Source organism: Uloborus diversus, chromosome 1 (genome assembly GCF_026930045.1).
Source record: "Uloborus diversus isolate 005 chromosome 1, Udiv.v.3.1, whole genome shotgun sequence".
In the NCBI taxonomy this organism is placed as follows: Eukaryota; Metazoa; Arthropoda; class Arachnida; order Araneae; family Uloboridae; genus Uloborus; species Uloborus diversus.
This window is the reverse complement of record NC_072731.1, coordinates 172,544,231-172,561,332: the sequence shown is the minus strand read 5'-3', so window position 1 is coordinate 172,561,332 and position 17,102 is coordinate 172,544,231. Positions and strand designations below refer to the sequence as shown.

Sequence of the window (17,102 nt, the reverse complement as noted above, 5' to 3'; positions counted from 1 at the left end):
CGACCTGATTGACTGATCCAACTAAGTTCTTAAGATTAAGTTCCTAATTTTTTCTTTTACTTACAGTTATACAAAAATTTAACCAAAAATGTTGAATTAATTTTTTTCTGTAAGTAAGACATGATTCTAAACTGTTTTTAGCTTATTTATTATTGATTTTGGGCCGAAAAGCGTAAGCTTTCTGTTTTTCGCACGACCAAGAAAATTTCTGCAGGAAGAGCTCCCATTTAATCCAGCTAATCAAAGAACTTGGCGAACAATTTCAGGTGAAAATTAAATGTAAAATGTTTCATTTAACTCTGTAGAAACTTTTACAGTGCTCAAATGTGTATTTTTCATTATTTTTTTAACTTTAAATCTACGATCACGTTTTGTCAACTTTGCCGGTTGACCTTTTCTTACCTTGTTTTCGGTCCGATTTCTTTCTTTAAAGCATTTTATCAAGCAATTTACTATACAAACAAATAAATTAACTAATTTAGAGACATTTTAAACCAATTTACCACTACTATGGGAAAAAATTCAAATTTTGGATTTCGTTTGCGGTTTTTTACGAATACCAGCCATTTTACAGTAATAAGCAATATATTAAGGAATAAAGAAACAAAAAAATTAAAGCCAAATGACTTATAAGGGTCAACATAATGCAAAAATATTAATAAAATGGCATATGATAATTTTAATCATGAATTTATTCGAAAATATTTGAGTGTACGATGACTTTTGTGGCGTGTTATTTCTCTGTCTCTTCGTTTTCTGACCCATTTCAAAAAAAAGATCCGTCAATATTTTGAAAAAAACCAATGGGTTATATTTAGAATGACATAGGAAGGATGTGAAAAAATATTGGACTTCTTATTCGAATTCAGTTTTGAGTTATTTTGGTTTTACTAAAAAATTTCAAAGTGTACGAACACTTTTGGGAGCCACTGTATGAACACTTCTACGATAGTGGATGGGAAAATTGAAAGTAGGTTGTTCTCCTGTTTAAATGGTCTATGATAGTTAAAATTTAAATTTTTCATTTATGTTTACTTCGTTATGATATTGATAACTAAGACATTGTTTTTTGAATCTAATAAGATTCCTTAAAAATCATTTGGATGTGATGCAATGTATTGAACATATTGGTTACTGTAATCTTGTTATTCCCTACGTTCTTTCTTATATATTTAAAGAAAAAAAGCGCGTTAACTTAGAAAATAAACTTTTGATTTCTCCTTTGATCAATGTTAATATGTTTGGCGAACTACTGTTCTCAAAATAATAGCTTTAGTATGTTAAGAGACATAAATTAAAGGGGTTTTCATCGGGAAAATTCCTCTGAGTAAGCCTCTTTCGGTCACGTGACGAAAGCAGTGATCGGGCTTTCTATGTAGGGAGTGGTGGTTAGAGGCCCAACCTTCTGCAGACCTAGTGTAATCCCCTATTAGCATCCATTCTTTCACGTGGCACCACTACCGGCGGATGCTTTTACACGAGAATTTTGAAGGCCAGTTTCCCAACCTGGTGGAGGCACATGGGCTCTATTCGATGCAAAACTGCACTAGGAATTTAATTTTGCCTCAAACACTTCTAGACAAACGAGTAGTTGAGGGATCTTTTACATGCCGCATAATCATACGACATGGTCGCAGTCGATTTTTTGCATCTTGAAATTTCACCGACTGGAGTCAGGTTCGAACCTGCGCCATTGGGCGTAAAAGAACAGCGTCAAACCACTACATTTTATTTGTCGGCTTTTTCTTTTTTAATATACGCAGGGGAGAGTGTTGTACCTTGGTATGCTTGTACCTTGGGACACTGCTAATTTTTAAGAAACCATTTTTAGCAATCATGTTTTTTCGAATCTCTAATAGTAACCTTCACCACTGAATGGGGCCATTAACAATCAGCATCAAAAAGGTTAAATTGATGATTTTGTGAGAGAAAGAAAATTTCATGACTCCTAAGTAAATATTTTCTTCAGGTTTCTTTTTTTTTTTTTTTTTTTTTTCTTTTTCTGTCTTGGTGTTTGTAAAACTAATCAACTGAATTTTATTTTGTTATAAAAGAGAAGTACTTTAAATATTTTGGTTATGAGAAAATAATGATAGTGCATCTAGCTTGACCACCATTTTGATTTTTCTTAAACCACGTTGTGATTGCACCTAAGGGATAGCCAAACATATCATCCCTTAGGACGCCTCCCAAGGTGTGACATATTCATGGTTCTTAATAATTAAGATATGCTTAGGAACATAGAAAAATGTTCCACTCGGATGTAGCCTTTTAAGCAGTTTTAATGTTAGGTAATAATTCATTAATTCATTATTTATGATTCATTATTCATAAGTTAATTCATTACCATGAAAAAAAAATTTATTTTTTTCTTTTTCTTTTTTGGTTCAAAATTGGTTTAAGTATATGGCTGTTTCCTGAATCATGAAGGGTTCCCATGGTACAACAGGATGTCTCCCAAAGTACAATAGGATGTTGTACCTTGGGACAATTTGGAACATTTACTTTAAATGGCTGGCAATATTTTATTTTTAAACTGTCCGAATTTAAAAGAAAATATATTATAGAGAAGTATATTACGATATTTTAATGTGTCTTCTAGATTTTAAATTTAATTTAAGTTATTGACGTTAAAAACTAAAATATGAAAAGTATCTCAAGGTACAACACTCTCCCCTACATATGGTCGCCAAATGCAATGCTGATGCACACAAAGCCAGAAAGTGACGAATGTGAAACAGGTCACAGTTTATGACCAAATATTTACATAAAAGATTTTACAGTAAATTTTAATTTTCAAAGAAGGTTTAAAGCAATTGTTGGAATTCGAAGCCTGCAGCTATAATACAAGCGTCGCAGCTGTCGATGAAAACATATCAGAAAGTCTCGTCATTGCTATGATGGCTAATGTCGGTGCTATGTCATGGATACACTTCGTTTCTAAGCAGAAAGCAGAGGCGTGCACAGAAATTTGGGGCCCGTCACAAATGATTTTTACGGCCCCCTCCATATTGTTCACCCCTACGTCCCTACAGTTATTTTGCCCCTCGTTTTACAAATATGGGGGCCCCTTCAGGCCTCGACCTTCAGGTGTTCCCCCCCTCCCCCCGCCTGTTCAAGCCCCTGACAGAAAGCACCATCACTTGCATGAACTGTTTCTTGATTCTTAGTGGAAGCTGTATAGTTTATTTCTATTTAAATTTTTACCAACTTTCTTTTGTAGATTTTTGAGAGTCTGATACGCGAGATACTCTTCAGAAAAGGAATCATCTCGAGTTCTTCTCCCCTTTTCAATACTCAAGAAATAAGCGCAGAATCTTCTAAGATGATTGACTGTGAGCATCAAGAAGCTACTGAGACTGCTAAAACTGGCGCAGCAACTTCGCTGCCGCCAATTGTTAATCTGCCTAATAATACAATAAAACTCACTGTGAAGAAAGAAGGAACAAAAAAGAAAAATTGCTGTTGAAATACGAAGTCTGTGTTTGCGATGTGTATATATTCTTATGCGTTTTTAGAACATAAGTTTTAATCAGGAACACATTAGAAGGGATTTCTTTGAATCGATCTCTCAACTAGTTCTCAGCAGATTTTCTCATCATTTTCATTGTGACTCATAGTCAGTTTAAAACGAATTTGCCATACATACACTGTGATTTTTGTAAAATTTGAAATTTGCCTCCGAAGTAGAATGTAAATAAATAATTTTTTTTATAAAACAGAACTTGAAAAATGTTTGAATACAAATAATAACACACAAATCCTTGAAAACAATTAAGATCTTTTTTCTTTAAAAAAAATCTTTCCTACTGATTTGTCTAAATCTTATTATGTACATAATTCATAAAAGGGAGGTACTTGGACATTCTTTCCCAACAAAGGAAGTGCGGGATACTGCCATCAGAACTTATATTCACAAATGAGCTGAATTCCATCCAGTGTGCCAAAATTTACGCAAAAAAAAAAGTTAATTATCTCATCCATGCATCAGGATGTCATTATGTCATAACAATGTCCTTCAGGGAAATGTTTTGAGTTTAAAGGATTTTTCGGGATCTGGTCCTTATCCTCCCTCACCAATGGAACTTTGGTGAGGGAGAGGATGTATTTAATAAAACTTTTCAAAATGGAAATCTTTTAATCGCAATTTAAGCCTTATTAAACAGTAACGTGAGGGAAAGGGTGGAGGTTCGGATGTCTTCCGACGGAATATTTTTTAAATTGAAATCCTGCAAGCACCTATTAAACTATCTTTGGCGTTCGGAGAAATTCAGTTCAAGGGCTGTGGTTAGAACAACTTTGGTTCTGAGGTTTTCAAACTCGAATTTTAGGCTATATTTCGAGAAAATATTTGAAAATTGAAGCCCTGGAAATGAGTTTGTAGGTAGACTTGAAAATAACGATGGGGAATAGTAGGGGATTAGACTTTTCCTATGTAAATTTGTTGAAGTCTTAAAAATGCACTTTAAGTTATCTTTGATGGCGCTAGGAGAAGGGTCAAGGCTCAGAAGCTGTTGAAGTTAATAATTGTAATACCGATGTTCAGTTTTATTATTTTTTTTTTTCCTATGTGCTGTAGTACCGGTATTAAAAATTTCTCAAAATAAGGATCCCAAGCATACTTGTTTCGTAGCCATACCTCATAATTTTATGCAAAAAAACGTTGATTTCGAGAATTTATTGCGAACACATATAAAAAGTGAATAAACGAATGTTGTAAGAAAACACTCAAGGATAATAAGAAGCGTAATGCATCTACTTGACTGAATTGTCACTAAGCCAGGACTCATTTCAGTGCACAAATTTCCAGCAATTGCAAATACTCTTTCTGAATTCACGCTGGTCGGTGTCAGGACCGTCCGGAGAGGATTCGAGCGGAGCGATCAGCGTGAAGATATGGGAGGACACCATGAAGTAAGCTCTCACTTCAGTACAATTTATTTGTTTTTCAATATTATTCTTTAAAAAATACATTAAAAACAGTTTTAAAAATGCCAATGTATTAGATTCAATTCCTGTCTTTTATGACACACATAAATTTCAGATTACATGTTCAAGAATATTATAATTAGTACAAAAATGTTTAGTACTTTTCCATTATGCGCCTACCATTCTTTATGTGTGGGGGGGGGGGATCTGAAAATGTAAGTCCCGGGTGCTGTCATTTTATAGAACGACTTTGGTCGGAGGAACTATTAATAATGCTCAATACACCTCTTCTAACTGCCCCGAATTTTTTAAATAACCTTAGAGAGAGGCAATGAGATCCCCCCCCCCAACCTAGAGTAGGGACTCCACCCTAACCTAAAGGACTAACAAAGCAGTTATAGGCTCTTTTTCACCTTTGATCGTGTTAAGGGGGGATTTTGACGTCTCACTTGAATTTTTTTTCCCTTCTCCTCCTGGAGCAGTGGTTCTCAACCTTTTCACCACTGAGGACCACTTGCTACATTTCCGAATCTTCAATGCATCAAATGCGATAGAAAAAATATTTTCACACAAACTATATTAGGTGGTATGAGATGAATCCAAAAGTTTTCTTCAATAATTTTAACCATGACTATAAAAATGATATAGATTAATATTCATTAGCTGATGGCGTACTACATGAAAATTTCTCGACGATTCTGTTGGGAGGAACGAATGATTAATTTATTATGGGGGGGGGGGGGTGATACTAATGAAAAAAAAAGAAACAAAAATAACTAAAGCATGATGACTCGTTTTTTTTTTTTTTTTTTTTTTTTTTTTTTTTTTTTTTTTTTTTTTAATTTACTTATTCAAATAGTTTGAATGAAAATTAAAAGTGTTTCGAGTATCACAAGAATAAAGAATTGAAAAAAAAAAGAAGAATTTCTATTAGTATACCGGATCCATTATCCAAATTAAATCCTTTAACTTTTTATTCGTTTGAGGTCTCGTGAAGTTTTTTCAGTAGCCATTTAGGTCCTCAATTGTACCTTCTCCTTATAAAGGAAAGGTTACAGTGTCAAGATGGCATCTCTTTTTACCAGTTTTCTTACCGAACATAATGAAATACAAAAATTGCATTTGTAAATAAAACTTGAAGATAGTTATGGATTTTTTTGTTAATTGAGCTGTTTAGTATTTGCGTATTCGTAGGAGAGTTTGCGTCTCCTCCCACGAAACTGTTTATTAGGAACATATTTTTAGATGCTCTTTGGTGGTTAATTGGCGGAAAGGAGGTTTATATATGTATAGAGAGGTCTCTTTCCGAAAATTTTTTGAAGTTTAAGGGTAATTTTCGAAAATACAATCGTTTGCATCTTTGGCGTCTTGAAGTACAAGGATCAGATTCAGAAAGTCTCCCCAATCGTGTTTTGAGATTAGAGTTCAAAAACGCGATTTTAGATAACTATAAATAATGCTAAAAGTGAGGGCGTTTGAGGGTTTTCCCCGGAAATTATCGGAATTGAAGTTCTAAAAACGCAGCAATTATATGCCGCCTTTAATAACGTAGAAAAAAACAAGGGGTTCAGAATTTTTTCCCAGAAATGTTTCAACGTAGAAGTTCTGAAAACATAGTTTTCGACGATCTTTCAATGATATTGAAGGATGAAAAAAAAAGGACTCGGGTGTTCCTCTCCAGAAATTTTTCGAAATTGAAATCTTGAAAGCGCAGTTGTAGGTTACTTTTTGGTGAAGTAAGGGGTCGAAACAGAGATCAGAACTTTCCCCCGGAAATTGTTCGTAATTGGAGTCTTGAAAATGCAGTTGTTTGCCATCTTTGGTAGCGTTAAGGGAAGGGATGGGGTCAGGCGCTGTCCCTCAACTTTGCGATATTGAAGCTTCAAAAATGGACAGTGAGAGGATCTTCATTGATGATAAGGGAAGGGCTCGGGCTCGGAGGCTCTCCCCGGGAGGTTTTTCGGAATTAAAGTCCTAAAAATGCAATTGAAGGCCACCATTCAAAGACATTAGGTGAAAGCATTAGGTTCAAAACTCTCTTCCAGAAAAATGTTGATATTAAAGTTCTAAAAACGTAATTTAAGATTTTTTTGTATTGCTAGGAAAAGGTGAAGTTTTTGCAGTCTTCTCGCGGAAGGTTTTTGGAACTGAAGTCTTAAAAACGTAATATTAAAATGACTTTAGTAACATTAAAATTCAAAAATTTTGAATTAAAGTCGTAAAAATACAGTTGTAGATGATTTTCGGATGCGTTGGGGGAGGGAGAGGTTTGGTGGTCTTCTTCTGAAACTTTGCATTTCAAAAGAAAACAAATGCCAAAAGAAAGCAAAAATCGTTTTTTTCTTTAGTTTAACAAGGGAAAAAAAGTTCAAATGCAATATTTAACCGATGTTTAATCTGTGATTTGGGAGCTGCTTTTAGTTCATTGAATAGGGTCAACGAAGTGAAGCATTTAGCTAATTTGAAATTCGCTAAAAGCATATTTTATTTTGCAAACTACTTGTGTCAAATAAATTTCCAGAAAAAAGTTAAACCATCTGTCCCGTAGAACATCTGAAATCAATGGTAAACAGTACTCTTGTTTCACCAGTACTCTATTGTGCAATTGTGAAAAAAACCTCTTCCTTTAATTACAGCATGGTAAATGTTTTAAACATCCTCAAAATAATTCTATACAAAACAAATTGCCAACAGCTACTTGTGAAAACACAGTAATCCATGCTGTCCTTTATCGGTTGCGACTTGTGGGTTAAAACTTTCGGTTAAGATCCAAACCCTTACCTTTCTTTTTCTCTTTTTAGAAAAAAAGTGCGTGTGGGGTATTACAAGTTTATTTTCATCTAGGTCTTGTCTGCAGTTACTGGTTATCATTTTTCTGGTTTTGAATTTTATTTCACTGCATAAAAAATTTCCAAAGAAATCTACTTCAATTGACATTCAAATATTATTCATTTTTATTATTTACTAGCAGTACCCGCACAGCGATGCCTGTGCTAAAAATTTAAAGAAAATCTGTTGAATTAAAGGGAAACAAATTACATCAAAATTACATTTGCAGTAGCTTTCAAATGCAAAAAACTCCATAATTCATTGCTAAATTCGCCACGCGACTTTCTAATTAAAAAGAAAATCAATTAACATGCGCACATTGAATTTAAAATAAAGTAATAACAGTAAAATATTCATAAGTAACAAAGGCAACTTCCTCCAAAATGTTTAAAAAGAATGTAATTGAAAAAATTGTCTGGAAAATGCACCTAGTGTTATAGCATTTTCTTGAAAGAGAAGTCTTGAAAATTGGCTCAGTTAGAATTGCTTATATCTGCTATTCTAATTAATTGAGAAAAATGGAACAAACATCATCTTGTTTGGGAAGGAAAACCCTTTCCAACGATATATAATTTTTGGAGGTTGGCTGATTTTTTACCCATTAATTAGCCAAAATTTAGCTTATTTAGTTAATTAGAAAAAACTAATTCGAAATTTAGAATTTCGGCTTCGAGGTGCACGGGCCCGGATACGTTCGAATTTTTGTGCCAAGCTTCAGGGCTGTAGGTGCTATGGGGTCTTTTAGCCATCGGGTACAAAGAAACAAGGAAACACCGTCACCTTTATATTATATATACAGTCGAGTCCCGACTTACGCGAGGGATGCGTTCCAAGACTTCTCGCGTAAGTCAGAATTTCGAGTTGTGAAAAAATATATGCATACAAATTTTTTAAAGCATACCAAATATTTACTTTGCAAGACTGCTCTGCAAGCTTCAATATTGAAACTTAGTTCTGAACTTTTACGGATATCTTTTAGTTTTGACTTTTAATTGTACGTATGGAAGATTCACTCATACTTTTTGTCGCGCTGCCGTCGAAGTTTTGTAGTTGTTCAAGCATATCGAGAATTTTAGAGTTTTTATTTATTTATTTATTTTTTATCAGACATCAGACACCTTCTTTTTCTTTCCATCTTCACAAACTTTAAATGAAGGTGACATTAAGGTGTCATTTATATTTCAACATTTTTTATAATTAAAATGAAAATATAAATAAAAGAAAGATGCTGAGTGGTTATTTAATGCACTAGACTAGTTTGGTGTGGGAACTTTGGCTGTCAGTGATGCTGAAAGGGATGCAATAACACTCACGAAATCAGTATTTAGTCTCTAATAACGAAACTGATACTCCCTTCCAAAAAAATTCGTGTTGTGGGAAAAAAAATTCGCGTTAGCTCTAAAATTCGTTACTCGTGAAAAATTCGTTATAACCATTTCGCGTAAGTCGAATCGCGTTGTAGCGGAGTCGACTACTGCCATGGGAAGGGAAGATAAAGCGCAGTATTTCAGCTAATTTTCCCTTTTTCACTTCCCCCCCCCCCCAATAGGAAATTCAAAACGCGTTTCTTCAAATAATCTCAAACAACTCATTTCTGCAGATACTGCGTTTTACCTACTGACGGCAGTATTCTATACAATGAACGACGCAATATATAAGAATTGTGTGGTGAGTGCTCTTTTATTGCTTTATTTTCAGAATAAGAATTACAATATTTTCAGTAGTGTATTATTGCCATGAGACCAAATAGGAGTAAAATTTTTGGGAGACCAATGTAAGAGTTAAAATTTTTTAACTGGAGCATGAATCTAACAAGTGACTGAGTGACTCAAAAGCTCGTTAGTCCTGGGGCCCCATATACAGCCCTACTTAGAACATAAGTTGTTACATCACAAAAAATGAGTTTTTTACCCTACAATGTCAAAATTTTCGGAGCAAAAGGGTTTCAAAACATCTATCCCTCTTGCTAAGTCCCAACATACAGCCTAAAGTTAAATTTCAAAAAAATTCAGTGTCAAAAACCTGTTAGGGGCAGCCTCTAAACTTTGCTTTTTCATCGTTAGGCGTTCTCCAAAGATTGCCTCAAATAGAGCTTTAAAGATTTCAATTCCAAAACATTTCAGTGGGAGATTCTGCAATGAACAGATTCCTCTTTCCTCCAATATCTCCAAAGGTAGCCTCAATTAGCATTTTAAAAATTATAACATGGATATATTTCTAGAGGAGCAACTCCGAACCTTTCACCCCTTTCCTGAGATCACCACTAATTGCTAAAAATTCAGTCTTTTAAAAATTTCTTCCATTATCAAAACAGCCTAAAATTGCGTTTTTACCCTTCAATATCGGAAACTCCCGGATGGTCAACGGATCCCCTAACGCCACGAAGGTAAGCATAAATTTGACTTCAGTTTTGAAATAATCCCCCCCCCCCCAGTCGAGAATCTCTCTCTAATCCCTTTCCCTTAATTTTACTAAAACCGATTTTTAAATCCGGGAGAGGCCTTTGAACCCCTTGCTTGCTCGAACTTCTTTTCCGGGGAGGTTGCCCTACTTCCCACCTGTTTCCTATTGTTAACGTCACTAAAGACGGTTTAAAATCTTGTAGCCTTTGGTATATAACTTTTCTGTCAAAACACTAAAAATTGCTCACTAAGAATTTCTCAGTGTTAAACTTGTCTAACATTTTAAAATTTATTTTGCATCTGTTTTCGAAATTCAAACTAAATGCAATCAAGTTAAATAAATACTCAAATAGCACAAATTGCAGATAATTGCAGACACGCGTTTCGGCTTTACATGGAACGCCTTTTTCAATGCAAAAGAAATGAATTGGCTCGGCACTCACCACGACTTCCCGACAAAGCTTTTTTTTTAACCATAGCTTACGTTTGACGAGCACGACCGGTAGCGTCCAGTTAGTTAATCACGTGACAGCTAATCATCACTTGCTCCAATCAACCAATCAACTGCTTAGAATGGCAACCGATTCGGTAACCGGTTGATCATAAAACGCTGCGGTTAGTAACCGGTTACTGATCGGTCGACCAGTGAGGTTCGTCGAACGCAACCATAGAAGCCAAGCCACGGAGGCCCCTGCTTTGTGAAGAGAGTAGTAACTCTATTTCTCTATTTCTCACCTGAGTTTTGCGCCGCAGTGCCGAATGAGTTGAAATGCAGTTTATTTTTTAAATGAAGTTTATACTGTTGGCATCAGAGTTAAACGTTTGATTAGTAACATGTGGAATTTGTTGTAGATGTAGGGAATTTAAATGACTTTCTAATTTAAAGCATTTTTTCGAATATTCCACTTTACTATTCGACAACTTAATAAAGACGCATTATTATTTTTCCTTTTTAGAAATGTTTGCTTCTCTTCGAAGTTTAAGAAAAATTCCTGTAAAGCAAGTCTTATTTTTTAGAAATATGCAAGTGTCTCCCGTCCGCAATTACTTGATTGATGATTCCAAATATTCATTTCTGAAAGACTTAGGTTTGGCAAAGAAGAATCTCGGGGTTTACCACGGGTCATGGACTGGTTCAGGAAAAGTGAGTAAATAAATTAACGAAACACTGTGTGTTTGTGAAATAAAAAACATCGTTGGAAGTAATGCAAGATTTAGTGATTATTAGTTATGCACCGCACCCTATTAATCAATATTAATCCAATCAGTGAGTGCTCATAACAGGGATGTAGCGTGCATTGAATATGCAATAATTTTTGACTTCAGAATATTGTTACGGGTAGTTAGTAAGTAAACATACTAAAAGTCCCCGCCCCTAGGGAATAAGCTAAAGGTAGGAGGGAGGAGGGAAGAAAATTTTGGGTTTTTCGAGAAAATGTTGGAAACGGTGGAAAAAAATGTTTAAAAAAAAAATTCAAGTTAAATAAACTTCCTACAAAACCACACATTTGTTAAATTTCCAATAATTTTCCGCGTATATGTTATAAAAAATGATTTATAAATTTTGGCCCCCCCCCCTGCAAAAAAATCAGCAGGGCCCCTAACTGCCTACTAGATTTCCATGCCACTGAGAGCCACGGGCTCTTTTAGTACAATGGACTTCTGGGTCTTAGTAAAACACACTGCAGTGTCTGTGAGTACTTAGATCTGGGCCTGCTTTTAAGCCCTGTTTAAATTTCGATTACTCTGTAACCAGTGTTGGAAAAGTTTCTGACACATAGCAGCTTTTGACAGTTCTCTAACCCTGGTTTATTATTCTGTCATGTCAAAAGCCTTTATAGCAAAATTTTATAACTATTCTGCTATGCTAAGCACAAATGCCGTACCTGCATTCAAGTTCAAAATGAGAAATAGCAGTTTAAACTTCTGCGCCTCCATGTACAGTAGAGTCTCAAAAATTCGAGGTAATTGGGGCTCGGATTACTGAAAACTCAGATTATCCGAAAAAATCTTTGGACTACATAAGATAATGCTCTGTTTACTTCCTTACATTCTGAAAATGAAATATTATCTCCTCAAAGAATTTATCACTCAAATATCAACATAAATTTATGTTTTAATTAACCTAATGTTTTTCTTGATGTTCGCACATACTTGTGTTTAAACTTGCAGGCAACCAAAAAGCTCTTTGATCATCCTCGAATTAGTTTTGATGAGTTTTGTCGTAACATTTGTGTCTGTGTAGAGCGTACGTATGTACTTCCTGTAATACAAAAACCTTAAGGATTAGATTTCGTATGTACACTTCGTACAGCATCAAGTTTTGCACTTTTTAATTGGAATCTGATATTCTAAAAGAGCTGTGTGTTTGTTCTGCAAGGCAAAACAATGTTTTAATTTCAAGCTATTTTTTGTGTCGACCTGCTTTCTCCAAGGCATCTCTTAATCCATTTCTAACACACATATGCAAAGTTACTCTAAGATATATGCTAACTTAAAGCCAGGGTTCGTGACTTTTTCAATTTTTTTTTTTTTAAATCAAAAAAGTTGATTTTTTAAATTTAAATCTGATTTTTTTGATTTAAATCAAATTATTTTGATTTTTTTTAAACGTTCAAAAATTTGTAGATATTAATTACTTTACATTTATAAACATAATATATTTCATACAATAGATGAATCCATTGAACTTACTTTTAAAATTAAGATAAGTTCTCTAACTATTCAATAATATTTTAAGATTTATAAATATGTTATAGTGCTTAGATAAGATGTCATTTTGTTTTCTGCTTTGCTCAAGGATAAGGTTTCCATTATCATGTACATTTTTAGTGTAAAATAATATGTTGAACAATTACTTTTCTGAACTATATTAGTGGTGGTATATAAGAAAAAATCCAAATTTTTATTTTGTTCTAAACTGTAATTTTGGAGTAAAAGCAATAGAGTGAAAATCTGTTACACACTTTGGAAAGAGGGATCTATGTAGTTTTGCCTGTTGAAGCTAAGATAGTATAATGCAGTGCAGTTAAATTTCGAGCAATACATTCTAAAAATGCAAAATTAATTTATAAAAGTAAAATTTACTGATTTTAATTAATGATTTTGTTACAAAAATCACTTTAATTCAAATCAACTGATTTCAATCAATGATTTTTTTTAAAAAATCATTTGATTTAAATCATGATTTTAATCACAATTTAAATCAACAAACCCTGCTTTAATGCCCTGCTATCAATTTTATTGTACATTTTCTTTAAAATATATGGTATTAGTATAACAGGATTCTTTTCTTTTTGGAGTTGTTTTACGGAATGCAATGAAGAAAAATAGCTTTTCCCCTAGCAAATCTTAATGTAACTTTGCATAAAATGAACATAAAGACTTATCCTTCCAAAACCCAGTTCAATAAAAGTGCTATACTTCCAAAGCTCGGAAATTGTATCGGCTTTTGTATTCCCGGGTATCATTAAACACATCTTTAGTTAACTTTAATCTGCATTGTCTCATGAATATTCATTAATTGATTTTTCTTTTGGTTTAAAAAAAAAATTGTGCACTAATGGTGAATGCTTAATGCTGTTTTTAAATAAAAGATGATTTATCAATTAAAACCAATTTAATAGGTATGTTACATTGATCATTAAACTTTATATTTTGCACTCTACACACAAAAGATAATAAAGTAGGAACAATGTTTGATAGTATTTATCACTAAATTAAAAACAAATGTTGTTTGAGTTACGCTGTCCAACGTACCCCCCCCCTCCCTCCTGTGGGGCATGTTGGTCCACTTTAATAGGTTCCATTAAAAAATTAATGTAAAAAAAGTTTATCAATTCAACATTTCCAAAAAAAATCTGTGGTTTTGAGAAGCGTTTAGTGAAACTTATTGTAGAAAACAAAACTGCTCAGTAAATTTTTTGATGAGATAAAAAATTAAAAGTAAAAAAGCGGACCAACGTGCCCCATCTCAGCTTATTAAGCATCTACTTCAATTTCTGGCGATGAAAGCGCACTTTTGACATAAAAAAAATCCAATTTGATTTTCACTATTCAAACTAGCGATGCGCTGCATACTGTATGTTCAGTTGAACCGAATATTTGGTGGAATTCTAAATATTTATCCATAATTTTTTAACTAATTATTTGAATTTGATGCCAATTTAAAATAGAATTTATTATTCTTTTTTGGAATTTATGTGAATGCATTTCCATTTAATATCATAAGTTTGTCTACTCTACATTACGAATATTTGTTAATTCAAAATAAATCATGGAACTAATTTCATATACCCCATCCTTGGCGACTTTTTCCTGTTTGCGCCAAAAAAGTCACCAAGAACACAATGTGATGACATATGTCATACATCGCTCTTAGCAATGCTTTTTTAGCGCCAACAGGAACAATTCAGATAAAAGAACATGATCAAAGCACTTCAGAACACAATATATATAAAAACAACATAAAACCACAGCAAAAAACATTGCAAATATTTGCTTCAAAAATACCAGAAACTAGAAAGTTTTTGTACACAAAGAAAAATTACTAGAAGGTATTTAAAATGCTTAAATTAACAAAATACTATCACAGCTCACCAAAAAAATATATTCCAAGAAAAATAAAAGCTATTTTCCAACGTGCATTTCATCGAACACAAACTTTTCTTATACTCTACTAAAAAAGAGCAAAACAATTCAATATGCAATGTTTAAAGTGGAAAACATCCCCAAAATATAACTATTTCAGCCAAAAAAAGCTTAAGTATTCAAATTTTGATGTATGAAAAGTAAAAATGTCTTGACAAAATATCGCAAACATAAATAACACAAAAATACCATGCATTAATATGCTAGCCAAGAAATGTTTACAGAATATGCCTAAATAGTTCTTGGCATCGATAAGAATTAACTTTTAAAATGAAAAAACCGTGCTATTTTTTTAAAATAAAATTACATGCAGTAAATATAAAATTAACTACAAGAAACCCTCAAGATTTTGTGAAAACATAAATTTCGGAAGTGAAAGGTTTTTTTTTATTGAATTCTAAAAAAAGAAAAATTTACTTTTTTATTGTATAAAGCCTCACACTCAGGCTGAAACACAACATATAAAACAATGGCTCCTTACCGAGACGCACCCCAAGTTGGATTTTACTCTTAACTAGTCGACCCATGCGGAACTCCGCACTGTACTTCGAATCGTTTGTTGAATCAATTGACTAGGACCAGTCTAGCTGGGCCCAGAGCCTGTTGCTGGTCTTCACTTTTGTATTTGTTTCATAAGGCATTTCGCTCCTTAAAAATTTCAAAGAAAGAATATTATGAAGAAAAACCGAAAAAAGTAAGCGCACAAGAGAAGGCATGTAATTTGAAGACATCAGTAACAAAATCTCGTTAAATACAACATTGTGATAATTTGATCATTGTTCCCCTTTTGGTTGTACGTATTTTCAATGCAAGTATAAATATCATTAAAAGTGTGGCTGAGTGACACGTGAAAAATCAGTAATTTTGCATGTGAAAAAACAGGTTGTGGCAAATACAGTCCTACCCATGTGAGCATCTGACGGAAAAAAAAGAGACATTAAAGAGATATTTAGTGGCATGGATTCAAACTGGCACCATTCTGATTAACAGTACGACGCTGCAACAAACCTAGCAACCAGTGCCTTCCTTTTCGAATGCTATTCATTGAAGGAATGCGTAATAAAACACAGTAAAAAAGTTTTTTGCCAAAAAAAATATAATGAGGAAGATATCACGTAGCGATTGGAAACAAACATTCTAGAGAAGTAATAAATTCGGTTGAAAAAATAAGTGTTTTTTATTTTTGAAATTCAACAATTTCCCATAGCAGGCTTCTTTAACCTGTACAGCTTAAAAGCCCGCACTTGTTTTTCTTTTAATCGAACACTTAAAATTCAAAACCAAAACCATTTGAACCGAGTCCGTTTTTTTAAGGTGTAATTTTTCGAACGTAGACAAAATGTTTTTTTTTTTTTCAGCCAAAAGCAGAGGAGTAGAAAATGATTTCTTACTAATGAAGTTGATAATAATTTATAATGTTTTATATCGTATTCGAATAAATAATTAAAGATTTACTGGTTGAAACTCCTAGTTTTAATTTGGCGTAGTATTTTTTCATTTGTACAAAAGTTCGAAACACTGCTATTAGAAAAATCTACATTTCAGCATACAATGAAAATGTTTTTCTGCACAAAAAGGATTCCCTTGAGGTATATCTAATACTTTTTTATGCTTACATTATGCTCTGTGGTCTGGACAGAGTCGAAGCTTTAAAAAAAAAAAGGGCAGAACGCCCTTCGATTAGCAGTCAACTTATTTGAATGATAACTGTAGCCTGCATAAAGGAGTCAAAACACCAAATAGCATTCCCACTGCATTTATTTTATTACGTGTGTTATCTGCTGTATGTTATGAGTACTACATGTAATGCGTAATATTACTGTAAATTTGCTATTATGTCGGACAGCCCGAACTGGCAAGAAGTTCATCATTTAACGGCACGGTTAAAATACAAAATAATTTGAACTAAGTTCTTTTTTAAGCATAGCTTTTAAAATCTAGTAAAAATGTGATACGCTATTTAATTTATTTTTTTTTGCAAAAATAAGAAAAATATATATATTACCGGTTAAATTGAGGTAGTATTTTTTTTTATTTGTACAAAGAGTCAAAAACTCATTAGAAGGAACAAAAAACAATTCCAATGTAGTCTTAAACCTGATACTTATGTTTTTGCTTACATTATGCTTTAATTTTCTTCCCGGAGCCAAAGTTTAAAAAAAAAAAAACCCTTACAATTGAGTATCAATTCAGCTCCGTGTTGCATCAAGTTTTCATAACAGCTAGGAGGATTTCTACCTATGTAATCCCTCATATTTGTTGTTCATTGTTCATGTAATGCGCGATATTTTT

At 33.3% G+C, this 17,102-nt stretch overlaps 1 protein-coding gene across 2 annotated transcripts in view; it reads left to right on the top strand.

Moving 5' to 3' along the window:
- The first annotated feature begins 10,993 nt into the window (after positions 1–10,993).
- The window catches only part of LOC129223011 (alpha-aminoadipic semialdehyde dehydrogenase-like), a 32,767-nt gene continuing 26,658 nt past the window's right edge, over positions 10,994–17,102 (top strand). Inside the window, exons 1-2 of one of the 2 annotated variants that reach the window (XM_054857586.1) lie at positions 10,998–11,014; positions 11,117–11,304. In XM_054857586.1, coding sequence (XP_054713561.1) covers positions 11,119–11,304 — 186 coding nt within the window. In that variant the 5' untranslated portion in view covers positions 10,998–11,014; positions 11,117–11,118. Of the gene's footprint in view, positions 11,305–17,102 lie in introns of both variants that reach the window. The other variant, XM_054857578.1, reaches the window with a different exon arrangement.